The 15,455-nt window shown below is 45.4% G+C and overlaps 1 protein-coding gene across 8 annotated transcripts in view; it reads left to right on the top strand.

Moving 5' to 3' along the window:
• LOC135514425 (ataxin-2-like) overlaps nucleotides 1-15,455 on the top strand; it is a 32,360-nt gene that overhangs the window by 13,326 nt on the left and 3,579 nt on the right. For 2 of the 8 annotated variants that reach the window (XM_064937915.1, XM_064937910.1), the window contains exons 6-19: nucleotides 1,221-1,354; nucleotides 1,497-1,588; nucleotides 1,764-1,970; nucleotides 4,050-4,216; nucleotides 7,491-7,706; nucleotides 9,153-9,332; nucleotides 9,531-9,704; nucleotides 9,934-10,041; nucleotides 10,171-10,241; nucleotides 12,074-12,381; nucleotides 12,593-12,659; nucleotides 12,823-12,969; nucleotides 13,805-13,822; nucleotides 14,402-14,474. In XM_064937915.1, coding sequence (XP_064793987.1) covers nucleotides 1,221-1,354; nucleotides 1,497-1,588; nucleotides 1,764-1,970; nucleotides 4,050-4,216; nucleotides 7,491-7,706; nucleotides 9,153-9,332; nucleotides 9,531-9,704; nucleotides 9,934-10,041; nucleotides 10,171-10,241; nucleotides 12,074-12,381; nucleotides 12,593-12,659; nucleotides 12,823-12,969; nucleotides 13,805-13,822; nucleotides 14,402-14,474 — 1,962 coding nt within the window. The remainder of the gene's footprint in view (nucleotides 1-1,220; nucleotides 1,355-1,496; nucleotides 1,589-1,763; nucleotides 1,971-4,049; nucleotides 4,217-7,490; nucleotides 7,707-9,152; nucleotides 9,333-9,530; nucleotides 9,705-9,933; nucleotides 10,042-10,170; nucleotides 10,242-12,073; nucleotides 12,382-12,592; nucleotides 12,660-12,822; nucleotides 12,970-13,804; nucleotides 13,823-14,401; nucleotides 14,475-15,455) is intronic. The other 6 variants (XM_064937917.1, XM_064937916.1, XM_064937918.1 and 3 more) reach the window with 4 other exon arrangements.

The following is a 15,455-nucleotide window of genomic DNA, read 5'->3' as shown; positions in this document are numbered from 1 at the left end:
CAGTGAACTATGATACTTTTTCTGGGAGTTAGCATTGTAATCAAATCAGCTAGTGACGTGGCACTGTGTGAAGGAGAGATGGGTTAGATCAGGGCTTCCCCACTTCCGATTCTGAAGCATTCCTGAGTGTCTAGGGATCTGATCTTGAATTAGTGTTCTTGTTCTAGCCGACCCAGTTTCCAGCTGACAAACGGCAAATGCCCCATGTTAAGGCTTGCACACATCTGCCAATCATTGTAGATGCATACAATATCTCCAAAACGTGATGGCCATGTGCTATATTGAACAGCTAACCCATAACCTTATCAGTAACCCATTTGGTTTGAAAAGGAAAGAAACATAAAAGTGGTTGGAATGGAAACCTCAACATACGGTGGTGCTTTAGGAAAAAGGTTGGGAACCCTAGGGGTAGGCTAGGTTTAGGCTACCTGTCTTCTCTCCACTGACCTTCTCTTCCATGTCTCTCTCTTCAAATGGGTGTAGTCTCTACCGACACAGGTAATATGTCTGTTTTCTGCTCTTGCATTTTTGTTTGTTGACACATTATCATTTTGAAAGGGACTAAGCTGTCATATCTCTAAAGCGTTGCGGAAATGCAAACTCTGCTAATGGACAATCCTCATATTGAACTTGTTTCAGTCAGACTGTATTTCAATGGAGGACCCACCAGAACCCCACCCGAGTCTCGTTATTCTCTAAAGAGCTTTATTCTTCGAAGTAAAGCCAGAGGGCTGATTTTAGAAAAACAAAGCGTGATTTGGACGAATCTAATGAATAAATGCAACTGAAACATCAAAGTATTTACACCGGTGTACAACGCAAAGATTTGTGCTGAAATATGGCACTTTTCTCTTCTGATCTCAATTATAAGAGTCTGGCTGGTGCATTCTAACATTCATTTTGCTTAGTCATTCAATTCTGCCTTATCCCATTTCCAGGCAGGCCATAAGTCAAATATTTCATCCTACATGACTGCAATCTAAGTGCATGCTTTTTGTTGTTGCTTACCCTCATTGATTTCTGTACTCATTATCCCTAATGTCAACCCTTTGATTTTGCTACCTCTGGGTTGTGACTGGCTAACCTGACATGGTCACTGCCAAAGCAGAGAGTGCAATTGCGCTGTGCGTGTATGTGGTTCCCCTCCGCTGTTTGGCCCCTCTGTTTGCATGCGTGTCTGTCTACTGTATATAAATGTGAATGTGTGATGTAACATGTAGACAACTTCACGGATACGGCGGTGAGCGGCAGAATCAACGGGGAGCACAAGGAGAAGGACCTGGAGCCGTGGGATGGAGGGGAGCAGCAGCAGCACGTTGTCTCAGGCAGCCTGGAGTCCCTGGACACAGACGTGGTATTGCTTTCCATTTAGTGCTCTGCATGTACCGGGGTGTGTTCATTACTGCACACCGTAGCAAAACGCTGTTACTCCCTACTCACCATCAGTTTAAGCCATCTGACCAAAAACCTCTGCTCTCTTTTTCTTCTCTCTCCAGTCTAATGGATGGGACCCGAATGACATGTTCAAGTACAACGAAGAGCAGTATGGCATCATGTCGACCTACGACAGCAGCCTGTCTAGCTACACGTAAGCAGCACTTGCTTCTCTCATTCCACTCACGCGTCATACAGGCACAGTCAAGTGTATCAAGGAGGAACTCGCTTCATCCACTACCAGTGTGTAGCACCCACCTAGCTTCGTTTGTGTGTTTGGGGACGGGTGTGTGTCTATGGTTTGCCCTGTGCTGTGTTGCCCCATGCAGTGTTGCCCTGGAGCGGGATAACTCAGAGGAGTTCCTGAAGCGGGAGGCACGGGCAGCCCAGCTGGCGCAGGAGATTGAGGCCAGCGCCACCTACAAGGCCCGCGTAGCCCTGGAGAACGACGAGCGCACCGAGGAGGAGAAGTACTCAGCCGTGGTGCGCGGAGAGAAGGGAGAGCGTGGAGAGCGGGAGCCACACACACTCAACAGGTGGGTCTCTCTGAGGGAGGGGAGTTCAACATAGTTATACTGAACAAAAATATAAACACAACAATTTTACTGATTACAGTTCATAATTTTTATTTTATTTTATTTCACCTTTATTTAACCAGGTAGGCTAGTTGAGAACAAGTTCTCATTTACAACTGCGACAACTGCGTTTTACTAGGGTAAGTTTGGCGGCGTGAGTGAAGGAGGCTTTGTTGCGGAATAGAAAGCCGACTCTAGATTTGATTTTCGATTGGAGATGTTGGATATGAGTCTGGAAGGAGAGTTTACAGTCTAGCCAGACACCTACGTACTTATAGATGTCCACATATTCAAGGTCGGAACCATCCAGGGTGGTGATACTAGTCAGGCGTGCGGGTGCAGGCAGCGAACGGTTGAAAAGCATGCATTTGGTTTTACTAGCGTTTAAGAGCAGTTGGAGGCTCGGAAGGAGTGTTGTAAGGCATTGAAGCTTGTTTGGAGGTTAGATAGCACAGTGTCCAAGGACGGGCCGGAAGTATATAGAATGGTGTCGTCTGCGTAGAGGTGGATCAGGGAATCGCCTGCAGCAAGAGCAACATCTTTGATATATACAGAGAAAAGAGTCGGCCCGAGAATTGAACCCTGTGGGACCCCCATAGAGACTGCCAGAGGACCGGACAGCATGCCCTCCGATTTGACACACTGCACTCTGTCTGCAAAGAAGTTGGTGAACCAGGCAAGGCAGTCATCAGAAAAACCAAGGCTACTGAGTCTGCCGATAAGAATATGGTGATTGACAGAGTCGAAAGCCTTGGCAAGGTCGAAGAAGACGGCTGCACAGTACTGTCTTTTATCGATGGCTTAGGTTATGATATCGTTTAGTACCTTGAGCGTGGCTGAGGTGCAACCGTGACCGGCTCGGAAACCAGATTGCACAGCGGAGAAGGTATGGTGTGATTCGAGATGCTCAGTGACCTGTTTGTTGACTTGGCTTTCGAAGACCTTAGATAGGCAGGGCAGGATGGATATAGGTCTGATATAGATATTGGCGGGAACTGGAACACGCTGTCGTACATGTCGATCCAGAGCATCCAAAACATGCTCAATCGGTGACATGTAAGTATGCAAGCCAGAAACTGGACATTTTCAGCTTCCAGGAATTGTGTACAGATCTTTGCGATGGGCCGTGCATTGTCATGCTCAAACATGAGGTAATGGCGGCGGATGAATGGCAGGGCAATGGGCCTCAGGGTCTCGTCACTCTATCTCTGTGCATTCAAATTGCCATCGATAAAATGCAATTGTGTTGTCCGTAGCTTATGCCTGCCCATACCATAATCCCATCGCCACCATAAGGACACTTTATTCACAACGTTGACATCAGTAAACCGCTCACCCACACAGCGCCATACACGTCTGCGGTTGTGAGGCCGGTTGGACGTACTGCCAAATCCTCCAACAAAGTTGTAGGCGGCTTATGGTAGAGAAAGGAACATTCAATTCTATGCATTGTATACACATTTGTGAACCAAATTTGAGAGAAATAGGTTTTTGTGCATATGGAACATTTCTGGGACATTTTATTTCAGCTCATGAAATATGGAACCAACACTTAAGGGAAAGGTGGAAACCTAGTTAATTGTACAACTGAATGCATTCAACTGAAATGTGTCTTCCGCATTTAACCCAACCCCTCTGAATCAGAGAGGTGCGGGGGGCTGCCATAATTGACATCCACGTCTTCGGCGCCCCGGGAACAGTGGGTTAAATAGCTTGCTCGGGCAGAACAACAGATTTTTACCTTGTCAGCTCGATGATTCAATCCAGCAACATTTCAGGTACTGGCCCAACACTCTAACCACTAGGATAAATGCCGGTTGTAAGAGGTTCTACAGCCATGTTCAGACAGTCACTCGTAACTCGTCCATTTAGTCATACTGGCATACTGCAGTGTCTTAAAGCTCTTGTTCCATTGTGGACATTTCAGAAGAGAGCTTGTAGGTTTATTGCAGGATTCCAACAATTCACAACTATGCTTTGACATTGTGGCAGTTGCATTTGTTTGTAACTTGTCCACCTGGGTCTCTGATCTCTCCATAGAGAAAACAAGTACATTCCCCCAGGCCAGAGGAACAGAGAGGGGATGTCATGGGGAGTGGGTCGTCAGAACTCTCCCAAGTTGGTCCAGAGCAGCAGCGGACCTCCGCGGCCAGGTCCCCATGACTACAGCCCCAGTTCTGGAGCCGACCAGCGGGTTGTCAACGGAGGTAAGGACCCCCTGTACCCTAGAGCACAGAACAATAATGATACCACAATGACTGAGAATGAAATGGCACTATTGTCAAAGCTAGAGGAAGTATGCGTGTCGGGTCAACCTGAGAGAACCACAATTGCATTTTTTGATTTTTACCATTTACTAGAAAAGTCAGTTAAGAACAAATTCTTATTTACAATGACGGCCAAACCCGGACGATGCTGGGCCAATTGTGCGCCGCCCTATGGGACTCCCAATTACGGCCGGATGTGATGCGGCCTGGATTCGAACCAGGGACTGCAGTGACGCACGCCTCTTGCGCTGAGATGCAGTGCCTTAGACCGCTGCACCACTCGGGAGCCATTTCCTTGATTCCTTGTCATCTCGCCTCCTTCTCATTAGAGGAGGTCAGAGGGGAGGGACCTCTGACCTTCTCATTCAACTGAAAGTGTGAACCACTGATTTTAACCAGGGTAAGGTGACCGGAAACATGACCAAATACAAACATTGTAGCTATTCTCTCCGCAAGGCAATCAAACAAGCTAAGCGTCAGTATAGAGACAAAGTAGAGTCACAATTCAACGGCTCAGACACAAGAGGTATGTGGCAGGGTCTACAGTTAATCACGGATTACAAAAAGAAAACCAGCCCTGTTGCGGACCAGGATGTCTTGCTCCCAGACAGGCTAAATAACTTTTTTGCCCGCTTTGAGGATAATACAGTGCCACTGACATGGCCCACTACCAAAACCTGCGGACTCTCCTTCACTGCAGCCAACGTGAGTAAAACATTTAAACATGTTAACCCTCGCAAGGCTGCAGGCCCAGACGGCATCCCCAGCCGCATCCTCAGAGCATGCGCAGACCAGCTGGCTGGTGTGTTTACGGACATATTCAACCAATCCTTATCCCAGTCTGCTTACCGCCCAAATAGGTCCACAGACGACGCAATCGCAACCACACTGCACACTGCCCTAACCCATCTGGACAAGAAGAATACCTATGTGAGAATGCTGTTCATCGACTACAGCTCAGCATTTAACACCATAGCACCCTCCAAACTCGCCATCAAGCTCGAGACCCTGGGTCTCGACCCTGCCCTGTGCAACTGGGTACTGGACTTCCTGACATGCCGCCCCCAGGTGGTGAGGGTAGGTAACAACATCTCCACCCCTCTGATCCTCAACACTGGGGCCCCATAAGGGTGCGTTCTGAGCCCTCTCCTGTACTCCCTGTTCACCCACGACTGCGGGGCCATGTACGCCTCCAACTCAATCATCAAGTTTGCGGACAACACTACAGTGGTAGGCTTGATTACCAACAACGACGAGACGGCCTACATGGAGGAGGTGAGGGCCCTCGGAGTGTGGTGTCAGGAAAATAACCTCGCACTCAACATCAACAAAACAAAGGAGATGATTGTGGACTTCAGAAAACAGCAGAGGGAGCACCCCCCCTATCCACATCGACGGGACAGTAGTGGAGAGGGTAGTAAGTTTTAAGTTCCTCGGCGTACACATCACGGACAAACTGAATTGGTCCACCCACACAGACAGCTTCGTGAAGAAGGCGCAGCAGTGCCTCTTCAACCTCAGGAGGCTGAACAAATTTGGCTTGTCACCAAACGCACTCCCAAAATTCTACAGATGCACAATCGAGAGCATCCAGTCGGGCTGTATCACCGCCTGGTACGGCAACTGCTCCGCCCACAACCGTAAGGCTCTCCAGAGGGTAGTAAGGTCTGCACAACGCATCACCGGGGGCAAACTACCTGCCCTCCAGGACACCTACACCACCCGATGTCACAGGAAGGCCATAAAGATCATCAAGGACATCAACCACCCGAGCCACTGCCTGTTCACCACGCTATCATCCAGAAGGTGAGGTCAGTACAGGTGCATCAAAGCAGGGACCGAGAGACTGAAAAACAGCTTCTATCTCAAGGCCATCAGACTGTTAAACAGCCACCACTAACATTGAGTGGCTGCTGCCAACACACTGATTCAACTGCATCCACTTTAATAATGGAAATTGATGTAAAAATATATCACTAGCCACTTTAAACAATGCTACTTAATATAATGTTTACATACCCTACATTACTCATCTCACATGTATATACTGGACTCTATATCATCTACTGCATCTTTATGTAATACATGTATCACTAGCCACTTTAAGCTATGCCACTTTGTTTACATACCCTACATTACTCATCTCATATGTATATACTGTACTCGATACCATCTACTGCATCTTGCCTATGCCGTTCTGTACATATTCTTTATCCCTTTACACGTGTGTGTGTATAAGGTAGTAGTTTTGGAATTGTTAGGTTAGATTACTCGTTGGTTATTACTACATTGTCGGAACTAGAAGCACAAGCATTTCGCTACACTCGCATTAACGTCTGTGTTAATGTGTATGTGACCAATAAAATTTGATTTGAGAAGGTGGTGAGGAGAGAGAGCATGAAGAATCAAGGAAATGCAATTGAGATTCTCACCGTGAATGGGTTGTTATAGGCATCCTATAGTTAGAGGGCAGTTGTGTGGACATCGCGTTGGCTGTCCCTGCATGGGTCCATCTCAGACTCTTGAATCTACCCAATCGCTAGTTTTCAGCATTCCTTGTTTTCAGTTCACCGGTATGCTTACCAGTCTTCAGAACAGTTTTTCTTGAATATAAATCCCTTCCTTTTTCCCGAAATGCAACATTTTAGTTAAGACTTTCACCTGTAGGATTCAGGTTATGCTGACACAGAATAAGCACTGTGCAAAGCGCAAAACACACTGTAATCCTCATTTAATCCTGCAGTGTGATTTGTTGAAAAATGTGAAACCTTTCTTTGACAATGAATATCTCCATGGAACGTGCTTGTTTGTCCAGGCCTATGTTTAATCAGTTTCTGCAAAACTTGCCCATATGGGTTTGGCCTCGCGTTTCAGGGACAAGGGTCATCCTCTTGTCAAAAAACCTTCATTCATTACGTCCCACATTAACAATTTGAATGTCAATTGAGTTTCGCTTCCTGAACCTTCTTTTTCTGCACCTGCTTAAGTTTCTTTGACCATTTAAGTTTATACCGTTTTCATCAGAAAATCAGGAGTTCTTTCTTCTTTGCTACGCTGTTTCTATCTCTACCTAAACCATTCTCTGCCTTTCCTTGAATCACCCTCCTTGTCCTCATAGACCTCATCCCTCCTATTTACCACTTATCCCTATTATTTGTCATTATTTAATATTTTGTCTTCTTTCTTTCTTTGCTTTCTCAATTGTCCCTATTAGGTACCACCTCGTGGCCATCTCCCTGCCCTTCTCCCTCCTTGCGTCCTCCTTTTTGCTACCAGTCAGGGCCCTCCTCCCTCCCAACCAGGGTGGCCACACCCACCCGGCCTCCCTCCAGACATCCCTCGCGGGCTTCCCGGCCCTCATCTCACCCCTCCGCTCACGGCGCTCCAGCTCTCGTCTCCACTATGCCCAATAGACGCATGTCCTCCGAAGGTAGCTACATCCCTCCCAACAGAGTGGCGAACACAGAGCCACATGCACCGCTGGGCTCACTGAACTAAGTTGACACTGGGCTAGCTATGCTACTCTCGTAGTGTTTCGCTCACTAATCTCCTGACACTGCTTTTGAGTCACAGCTTTGGACTTTGAGATTTTTTGTTGTTTTTGTCTTCACCCTACCTCTACATTTCCTCCTCTCACTCGCTGTTTCTCTCCCGTGCTCTCTTTCTCGCTCTCTCTCTCCCTCTCCTCAACTCACACAGATTGCATTGTAGTGTAAATTGTGTGTGGTGTTGGTCACTCATGGCAGTCTCTCCATGGGGCTGAGTCTCTGTGTGTCTCACTCACCGGTAATACTCCCATGTGTGGCATTGAAACCGCCAGAAACTAGTGAAAGTCTTGCTGTCAGGCAGACTGGTGAGTGCTTATATCCACTGGGTGAATTGATGGCCATTGTATTGTTGAATGTAAATATGGTGTATGTATTCATGATCAGTGTTTCCCCTAGCACTTTTTTTCAGCAGTGGTGACAGTTATTGTTGGGTGCGGGAGGGGTGTTTGGACATGGCCAATGGTGCGGTCTCCAACCGAAAAAATTTAGGCCCTCTTGTGTGCAGAGACAAATGTATATGTTTTTAAGCAATTTTCCTGGAATTCTACACATTTTGCCATGGCTTATGCCTTGCTATCTGAGTGACTCAAATATTATAACAAAATCAATGGGGACCTGATTCCACAACATTTTGGGAATTTTAGATTCTCTTTGACTGTCTAGTTTTTATACTGGTGGTTGTTTATTCTCAAAGATGATTTTATAGAAAAATAAATAGGTTTACACTAAAGTTTACACTGAAAACGTTTTACCATCGTGAAAATGTTAGAAAATACATTTAATACTGTGCATTCGGAAAGTATTCAGACCCCTTCCCTTTTGCCTTTTTTTTATTTTACGTTACAGCCTTATTCTAAAAATAATTTTAAAAAATCCTCATCAATCTACACACACTACCCCATAATGTCAAAGTGAAAATAGGTTTTTATACAATTTTGCAAATGTGTAAACAAAAAAACAAAAAATACGTATAAGTATTCAGACCCTTTGCTATGAGATTACTACAGCGCGATGGGAAAAGGACATCCCAGCCGGCCAAACCCTCCCCTAACCCGGATGAAGCTGGACCAATTGTGCACCTCCTCATGGTTCTCCCGGTCACGGCCGGCTGCGACACAGCCCGGGATCGAACCGGGGTCAGAGCAGTGCCTTAGACTGCTGCGCCACTTCGGAGGCCCAAAGCTAATTTAATTTAACCTTTGGCAGGGGGGTCCCTGCTATCCCTGGTCCAACAGATGGAGCACTACTGGTACTAATGGATGATTGTAGTCCCTACATCCGCTTCTATCTAAATGATGTGATGTCTCACGATAATCTCTCTCCCCCAGGCCCTTCCAGGATGTCACCGAAGACACAGCGCACCCCACGCACCCACAGAGTTCCCCCTGGGGGTAGAGTCCCTCCGGGAGTAGACTTCATCCCCCACAATGCTCCAGGAGAGGTGCCTGTGCCCCCTCCAACCCGCAGCACCTCTTCCGGTGGCACCTGGTCTTCCGTGGTCAGCGGAGGTAAGAGACCACTCTGTCTCTCAGGATTGGGATGGGAATGGTACCCCCTGACAAAATAGCTTGGATTGTACAGAAATGTTACTCAAATACCCACTGCATGGTCATAGCGTGTGTATTGTAGCTGTGAAGGCTATGAAGTGCAAGGGATGTAGTTCTATGTGACTTTCAGTTAACAGCGTTCGTTACTCTCTCCTAAAGCACACAGGCCTCGCTCCCCTCGGCAGAACAGCATGGGCGGGGCCTCCCCTGGCCCTTCCTCCCTCCCCTTGGCCCAAACTGGGACCACCCCCGTAGAACCTGCTACCACGCAGTCAGCCCCATCACCCACTGCTGCTAGCCCTGCCCGGGATATGGCCGCCACTCCCTTAGAGGGTAAGTCTGTTTTCCACATCCATGCAGACTGTTCTTAAACATTTTTATACGTAGAACATTTTGGGAAGAGTTGATACACAATGGTGAAATTGTGACTCCCCTTTGCTGTGATTAAGTAGCTGTGATTAAGTAGCTCAGGCTAAACCGTCCGAAACAAAGCAGCTTCCTAGGCCGCACTCAACGATAGAACTGAGGATGACTCTTTTCCTCTTTCTTCCCTCGATTTTAGCAAAAGAGTCTCGAGTCCAGGAGACGAGACAGAACTCCCCTATGGCCAACAAGGAGAACATGAAGCCCCTGGAGAGCCCCCCTAGTATCAGCAGACCCCTCTCTAAAGGTCTGCAGCGTGGACACAGCTCACTTTTTAGGAAAATTTTATTTCAAAGTCTGAAATGAAACTGTAGCGGGGAAATGATCGATGTCTCCTCTCTCTCTCTTTATTTCTCTCTTTCCTCTTTCGCTGCAGGACCCCCCTCCATGGCACCAGACCACAGAAAACAAATAGACAACTTAAAGAAATTTAGTGTTGATTTTAGGGTAAGTTAAGTGTCCTCACTATCAGGCATTTATTGTCGTGTCACTTTCCTTCATTAAGAAGTATTGACAGTAAAATACAGTGGTTGTCACAAAGAATCTTACGGTGTTTCTCAATATACATACTACTGTCTCCCCTCATGTTCTGGGTGCATTCTCAGCAGACGTTCTCTTGAGAATGTTAGGATAGGGTGTCCAATCAAAAGCGTCTATTTTTACCAATGGGTAAAATAATGGTCAAACCTCATGTCTCTTTCATAATCTGTTCAAAAGTTTTTACCCTTGTAGGATGGCAAGAGTTTGGGTGACTAAATCAATGGAGGCCAGAGAAAAAGTGGTTAAAAATATCTGCTAGGCTGGATTCTGTGCAAGAATTAATGCTACTGACTACCTGACAGGCTCATTTTCCTGTTGAACTCGTCATCTTCTCCGCAGGACATAAAACAATATAGCGGTAAGATGGATATCAATTTTGAGAGACGATGTAGTATTTTAGTATATGCTTTTCATACTTTAAAATTCCATTAAAAAATATATATATTTCTCAGAAAAACAAGCGGATCTCTGTGAGATGTCAACGGAATGCTGAGCATACAAGCTTTTTATTTTCAAAGCCTTTTCTATTGAATTCAGCTCGTGTCATGCTAATTTTTATTTTTGTAACCTGTTGAAATAACTTTTTAAAGACGACAACCACAACAACAATGTAAAATTCTCAAGTTGTTCGCCCGAAACCTGCACAGCTATGGCAACAGAGCTCGGTGCTTATTATCGGATATATTAGGTTACGAAATACGTTTTTTTCTGATATACAAAAGTTTGGGGTCACTTAGAAATGTCCTTGTTTTTGAAAGAACAGCACATGTTTTGTTCATTAAAATAACATCAAATTGATCAGAAATACAGTGTAGACATTGTTAATGTTGTAAATGACTATTGTAGCTGGAAACGGAAGATTTTTGTTATGGAATATCTACATAGGCGTACAGAGGCCCATTATCAGCAACCATCACTCCTGTGGTCCAATGGCATATTGTGTTAGCTAATCAAAGTTTATAATTTTAAAAGGCTAATTGATCATTAGAAAATCCTTGTGCAATTATGTTAGCACCGCTGAAAACTATTGCGCTCATTAAAGAAGCAATAAAACTGTCCTTCTTTAGACTAGTTGTGTATCTGGAACATCAGCATTTGTGGGTTCGATTACAGGCTCAAAATTGCCAGAAACAGAACTTTCTTCTGAAACTCTGTCAGTCTATTCTTGTTCTGAGAAATGAAGGCTATTCCATGCAAGAAATTGCCAAGAAACTGAAGATCTCGTACAACGCTGTGTACTACTCCCTTCACAGAACAGCGCAAACTGGCTCTTAATGAAAGACCCCACTGAACGATTCACAACATGGTTAATCATATTTGTCTTGGTAAAATGTATTTTAGAAATTTAATCACCATAGCGCAATTTCAGAGTGGGCAGAGTGGGTGGACAACCTACATTTGAGAGGCACTCGCACTCCTCCCTGCTGTATTACCTCTCGCTGGCTGCACCTCACCATTTACTGCCAGGACAATGGCAATAGAAACTTTTACAAGATACAGTTTGGCAAAAAAGTATTGTCAGGCACCAATTGTGCAAGTTCTCCCACTTAAAAAGATGAGAGGCCTGTAATTTTCACCATAGGTACACTTCAACTATGACAGACAAAATGAGAAGAAAAAAATCCAGAAAATCACATTGTAGGATTTTTAATGAATTTATTTGAAAATGATGGTGGAAAATTGACTTACTATCGGCTTGCGATCAAAACGCTCTTTCTCTCTTTCTTTCTCTCACTCAGTTGCAGTCCAGCTCGAACCCAGATCCACAGTTTGAGCAGATGACCAAGCCTCCACCAGATGCCGCGGGAGAGAAGCCCAAGGAGCTTCCTCTGGACAAGGGTTTGGAGGGGTCTGAGGAGGGCAACGTGGCCCTCACCGGGAGCAGCAAGGCAGGCAGCCCTGGAGCACCATCCTCCTCTACCCTCTGTCCTGCCCCGGAGCAGAAGAGGGGGCCTGACGTGACCTCGCAGGGTGTCCAGACGTCTGCACCCACCTTCAGCGGAGGGGCCAAGCCTGAGGACAAAGAAGAAAAGGAGCCAGTCAAAGAGTGAGTATCATGGCCACGTATTTGCTCCCATTATTTCTATTTGAGTTGGTGTTTTAGAATGGGCCTCTTTGAGGGTAAGCACAAATAACGGAACGTGGCTCAAAAAGACAACTGACCAGCGAAAAATGTATCATCCTGGAACTCAAGAGATTGCTCACGTTGAGGGAAAAAATGATTTTGTCTTAACTGTTCTTTTTTTCCCGATCTGCAGTCAAATCATAAAGTCGACTCTCAATCCTAATGCCCATGAGTTCAAACCCAGGGTGTTCAATACTCAGGTTAGTTGTCTGACTGCCCGAGTAACTATTCTCATCCTGCTTTTTGACTTTGCCACTTGACAGACATTCCTTTTTAAGCTGTAGTGACTTTTATAGAGTTTCCCTGTCGTGTGTGTGTGCGTGTGTGTGCGTGTGTGTGTGTGTGGGTGCGTGTGGCCTGCAGCACAAACCGGCCACCACTCCAACCCCCCCGCGGCCACAGGGCCAGCCCAGCCCCTCCATCGTGGTGCAGCAGCCCCAACAAGTCTACAGCCAGACGGTCTGCTTCCCCCAGATGTACCCTCTGACCCCTGTCAGCCCTGGTGTTCAGGTGAGACACATGCACACACTCTCCATCCCACCTGCATGCCTCTGCAGCTCAGAAGAGTACTTGTGGAAGCTCAGACATACCCTTGAATGATAATTGGTTCATGATTGGCATGCAGTGTCCCTAAGCAGCAAGGAAGATGTTCTAAAATATTTAGTTGGCCTCCTTTCCCATCATATCTCTCACTGTTGTCCTCTCCTCTCTGTTGCATCTCTCCTTGCAAGGAATGTATCATGCAACAGGAAGAAATGGGGGGGGGGGTGTATTTGTGTGGTCCAGCTGAATTTGGATATGCAGTTGTGGCATGCACTTGTTAGGGCCTGTCTGGTCACCGTTTCACCATTCCCCACTTTGACCGGTCATCACCATTCCACAGCCATAAACTCATCGTGTGTGAAGTCATGTACAGTAGCCTATTGCTTGTCTATTTTGGTTTGTGACATTTCCAGAGTCTTTAGGTTGGTTCAAGTCGAGGTTGAATTAATGTTTTCTCTGACATGAATCTCTCATTTTTAAACTTTTGTGTAGCCTTGAAGATAAGTGTTTTGTTATAGGGTAGTTGGAAGTAATGTAGAGCTCTGAGTGAATGCAGTTTGTGAGACAAGTTAATCTGTTGTGAAATATATAATCTTGTGATTGTGATTTCTCTGGAGTCGCTGTCGCTAAGTGATTTATTGTTCTAAAATATATTTTGGTTTTGAATTTGCTATAAGAAATTGTTGGTAATCCAACATTGGTCATTTGAGTTCAGAGAATCATTTCTGGTTAAAGAAAAAAAAACGAGCAACTAAAGAATGGTTCTTTTTTTTCTTTTCTCCCTTTCCTCTCTCTCCATTAGAAAAGCATTATCTGGAAGGTTTGTGCATTTCTTCAGCTATCTACTTGTTTCTTACCTTTTTTGCCAAAATCCGTATGAGATGTTTTGCTTGCTTGAAAATGTCTCATCAGATGTTGGTTTGCCAATTTGTTATTGCAATTGGCTACAGTTGTTATCAAGAACTTAACCTCATTCTTGTTTTAACAGCTTTCTTAAGTGACATACTAACTCTTTCTCCCAGGCCTAGAACAATATGACTAGTATTATGCCATTCTTGCTCAGAGTTTACGAACACTGACGCAATGCAGAGCAATTCTCACGTCTTTATTTGATAAGCCTGCATTAATGTTTGCAGATAGATATAGAATAAGAAGTGCATGGTCATCCAGGTTAGTAAATGGGCTATGTTGGAACCCATTGGTGGACAGCTGCACTGTATCCATGTGGCCTAAGGTAATTGCCCAGCCAACCTTTCTTCTCACTTCAAGTCCACACGGCATGCTGTGAACAAGGAGTGAGGGTGGATGAGAAGGGAGTCAAAAGTTGAAAGGGTGGGGGGCGGAGAATCAATGCAAGGTTTCAGTTGGCTAAACGTTTGCTTCTGATCTCATCTCTCAGTCTCCAGCCATGTACCATGTCCAGATGCCTCATATGACGGTGAGCCAGTCCAAGCCCTACAGACCAGGTAAAGGTGAGAATGCTCACTGCCAATGCTGTCTGTCCCTGTCTTCACTAATTGCACAGTTCAGCATCTGGGTATGTCCGACACACAAATACATATGGAGTCGAATGGATGGAGTCAAAAGAGAATAAGATCACGTGTGCAGGTACATTTTTTGTTTAACACCTGGCCTGCATGGGGTCGTAGCGGTGTTAGATATTGCTGTCTAGTCTGCTGGGAAGCGAACTGCTGGGGAGCTGCTCTGATTAACAGTGCTTTTGGAGACCATGTCATAGGGTAAATTCAGTACTGTAGGCTAATATTGAATTTAAGAAGGCTGTGAACCCCCGTGCACATACAGTTGAAGTCGGAAGTTCACATACACCTTAGCCAAATGCATTTAAACTCAGTTTTTCACAATTCCTGACATTTAATCCTCATAAAAATTCCCTGTCTTAGGTCAGTTAGGTCACCACTTTATTTTAAGAATATGAAATATCAGAATAATAGTGGAGTGATTTATTTCAGCTTTTATTTCTTTCATCACATTCCCAGTGGGTCAGAAGTTTACTTGCACTCAATTAGTATTTGGTAGCATTGCTTTCTAAATTGTTTAACTTGGGTCAAATGTTTCGGGTAGCCTTCCACAAGCTTCCCAAGGTGCGTTTGGCCCATTCCTCCTGACAGAGCTGGTGTAATTGAGTCAGGTTTGTAGGCCTCCTTGCTCATACATGCTTTTTCAGTTCTGCCCACAAATTTCTATGGGATTGAGGTTAGGGCTTTGTGATTTCCACTCCAATACCTTGACTTTGTTGTCCTTAAGCCATTTTGCCACAACTTTGGAAGTATGCTTGGGGTCATTGTCCATTTGGAAGAGGCATTTGCGAGCAAGCTGTAACTTCCTAACTGATGTCTTGAGCTGTTGCTTCAATATATCCACATAATCTTCCCTCCTCATGAAGCCATCTATTTTATGAAGTGCACCAGTCCCTCCTGCAGCAAAGCGCCCCC

The sequence above is a fragment of the Oncorhynchus masou genome, chromosome 25 (assembly GCF_036934945.1).
Source record: "Oncorhynchus masou masou isolate Uvic2021 chromosome 25, UVic_Omas_1.1, whole genome shotgun sequence".
Lineage (NCBI taxonomy): Eukaryota > Metazoa > Chordata > Actinopteri > Salmoniformes > Salmonidae > Oncorhynchus > Oncorhynchus masou.
The sequence above is the reverse complement of the archived record's forward strand: the minus strand, read 5'-3'. Positions and strand labels throughout refer to the sequence as shown.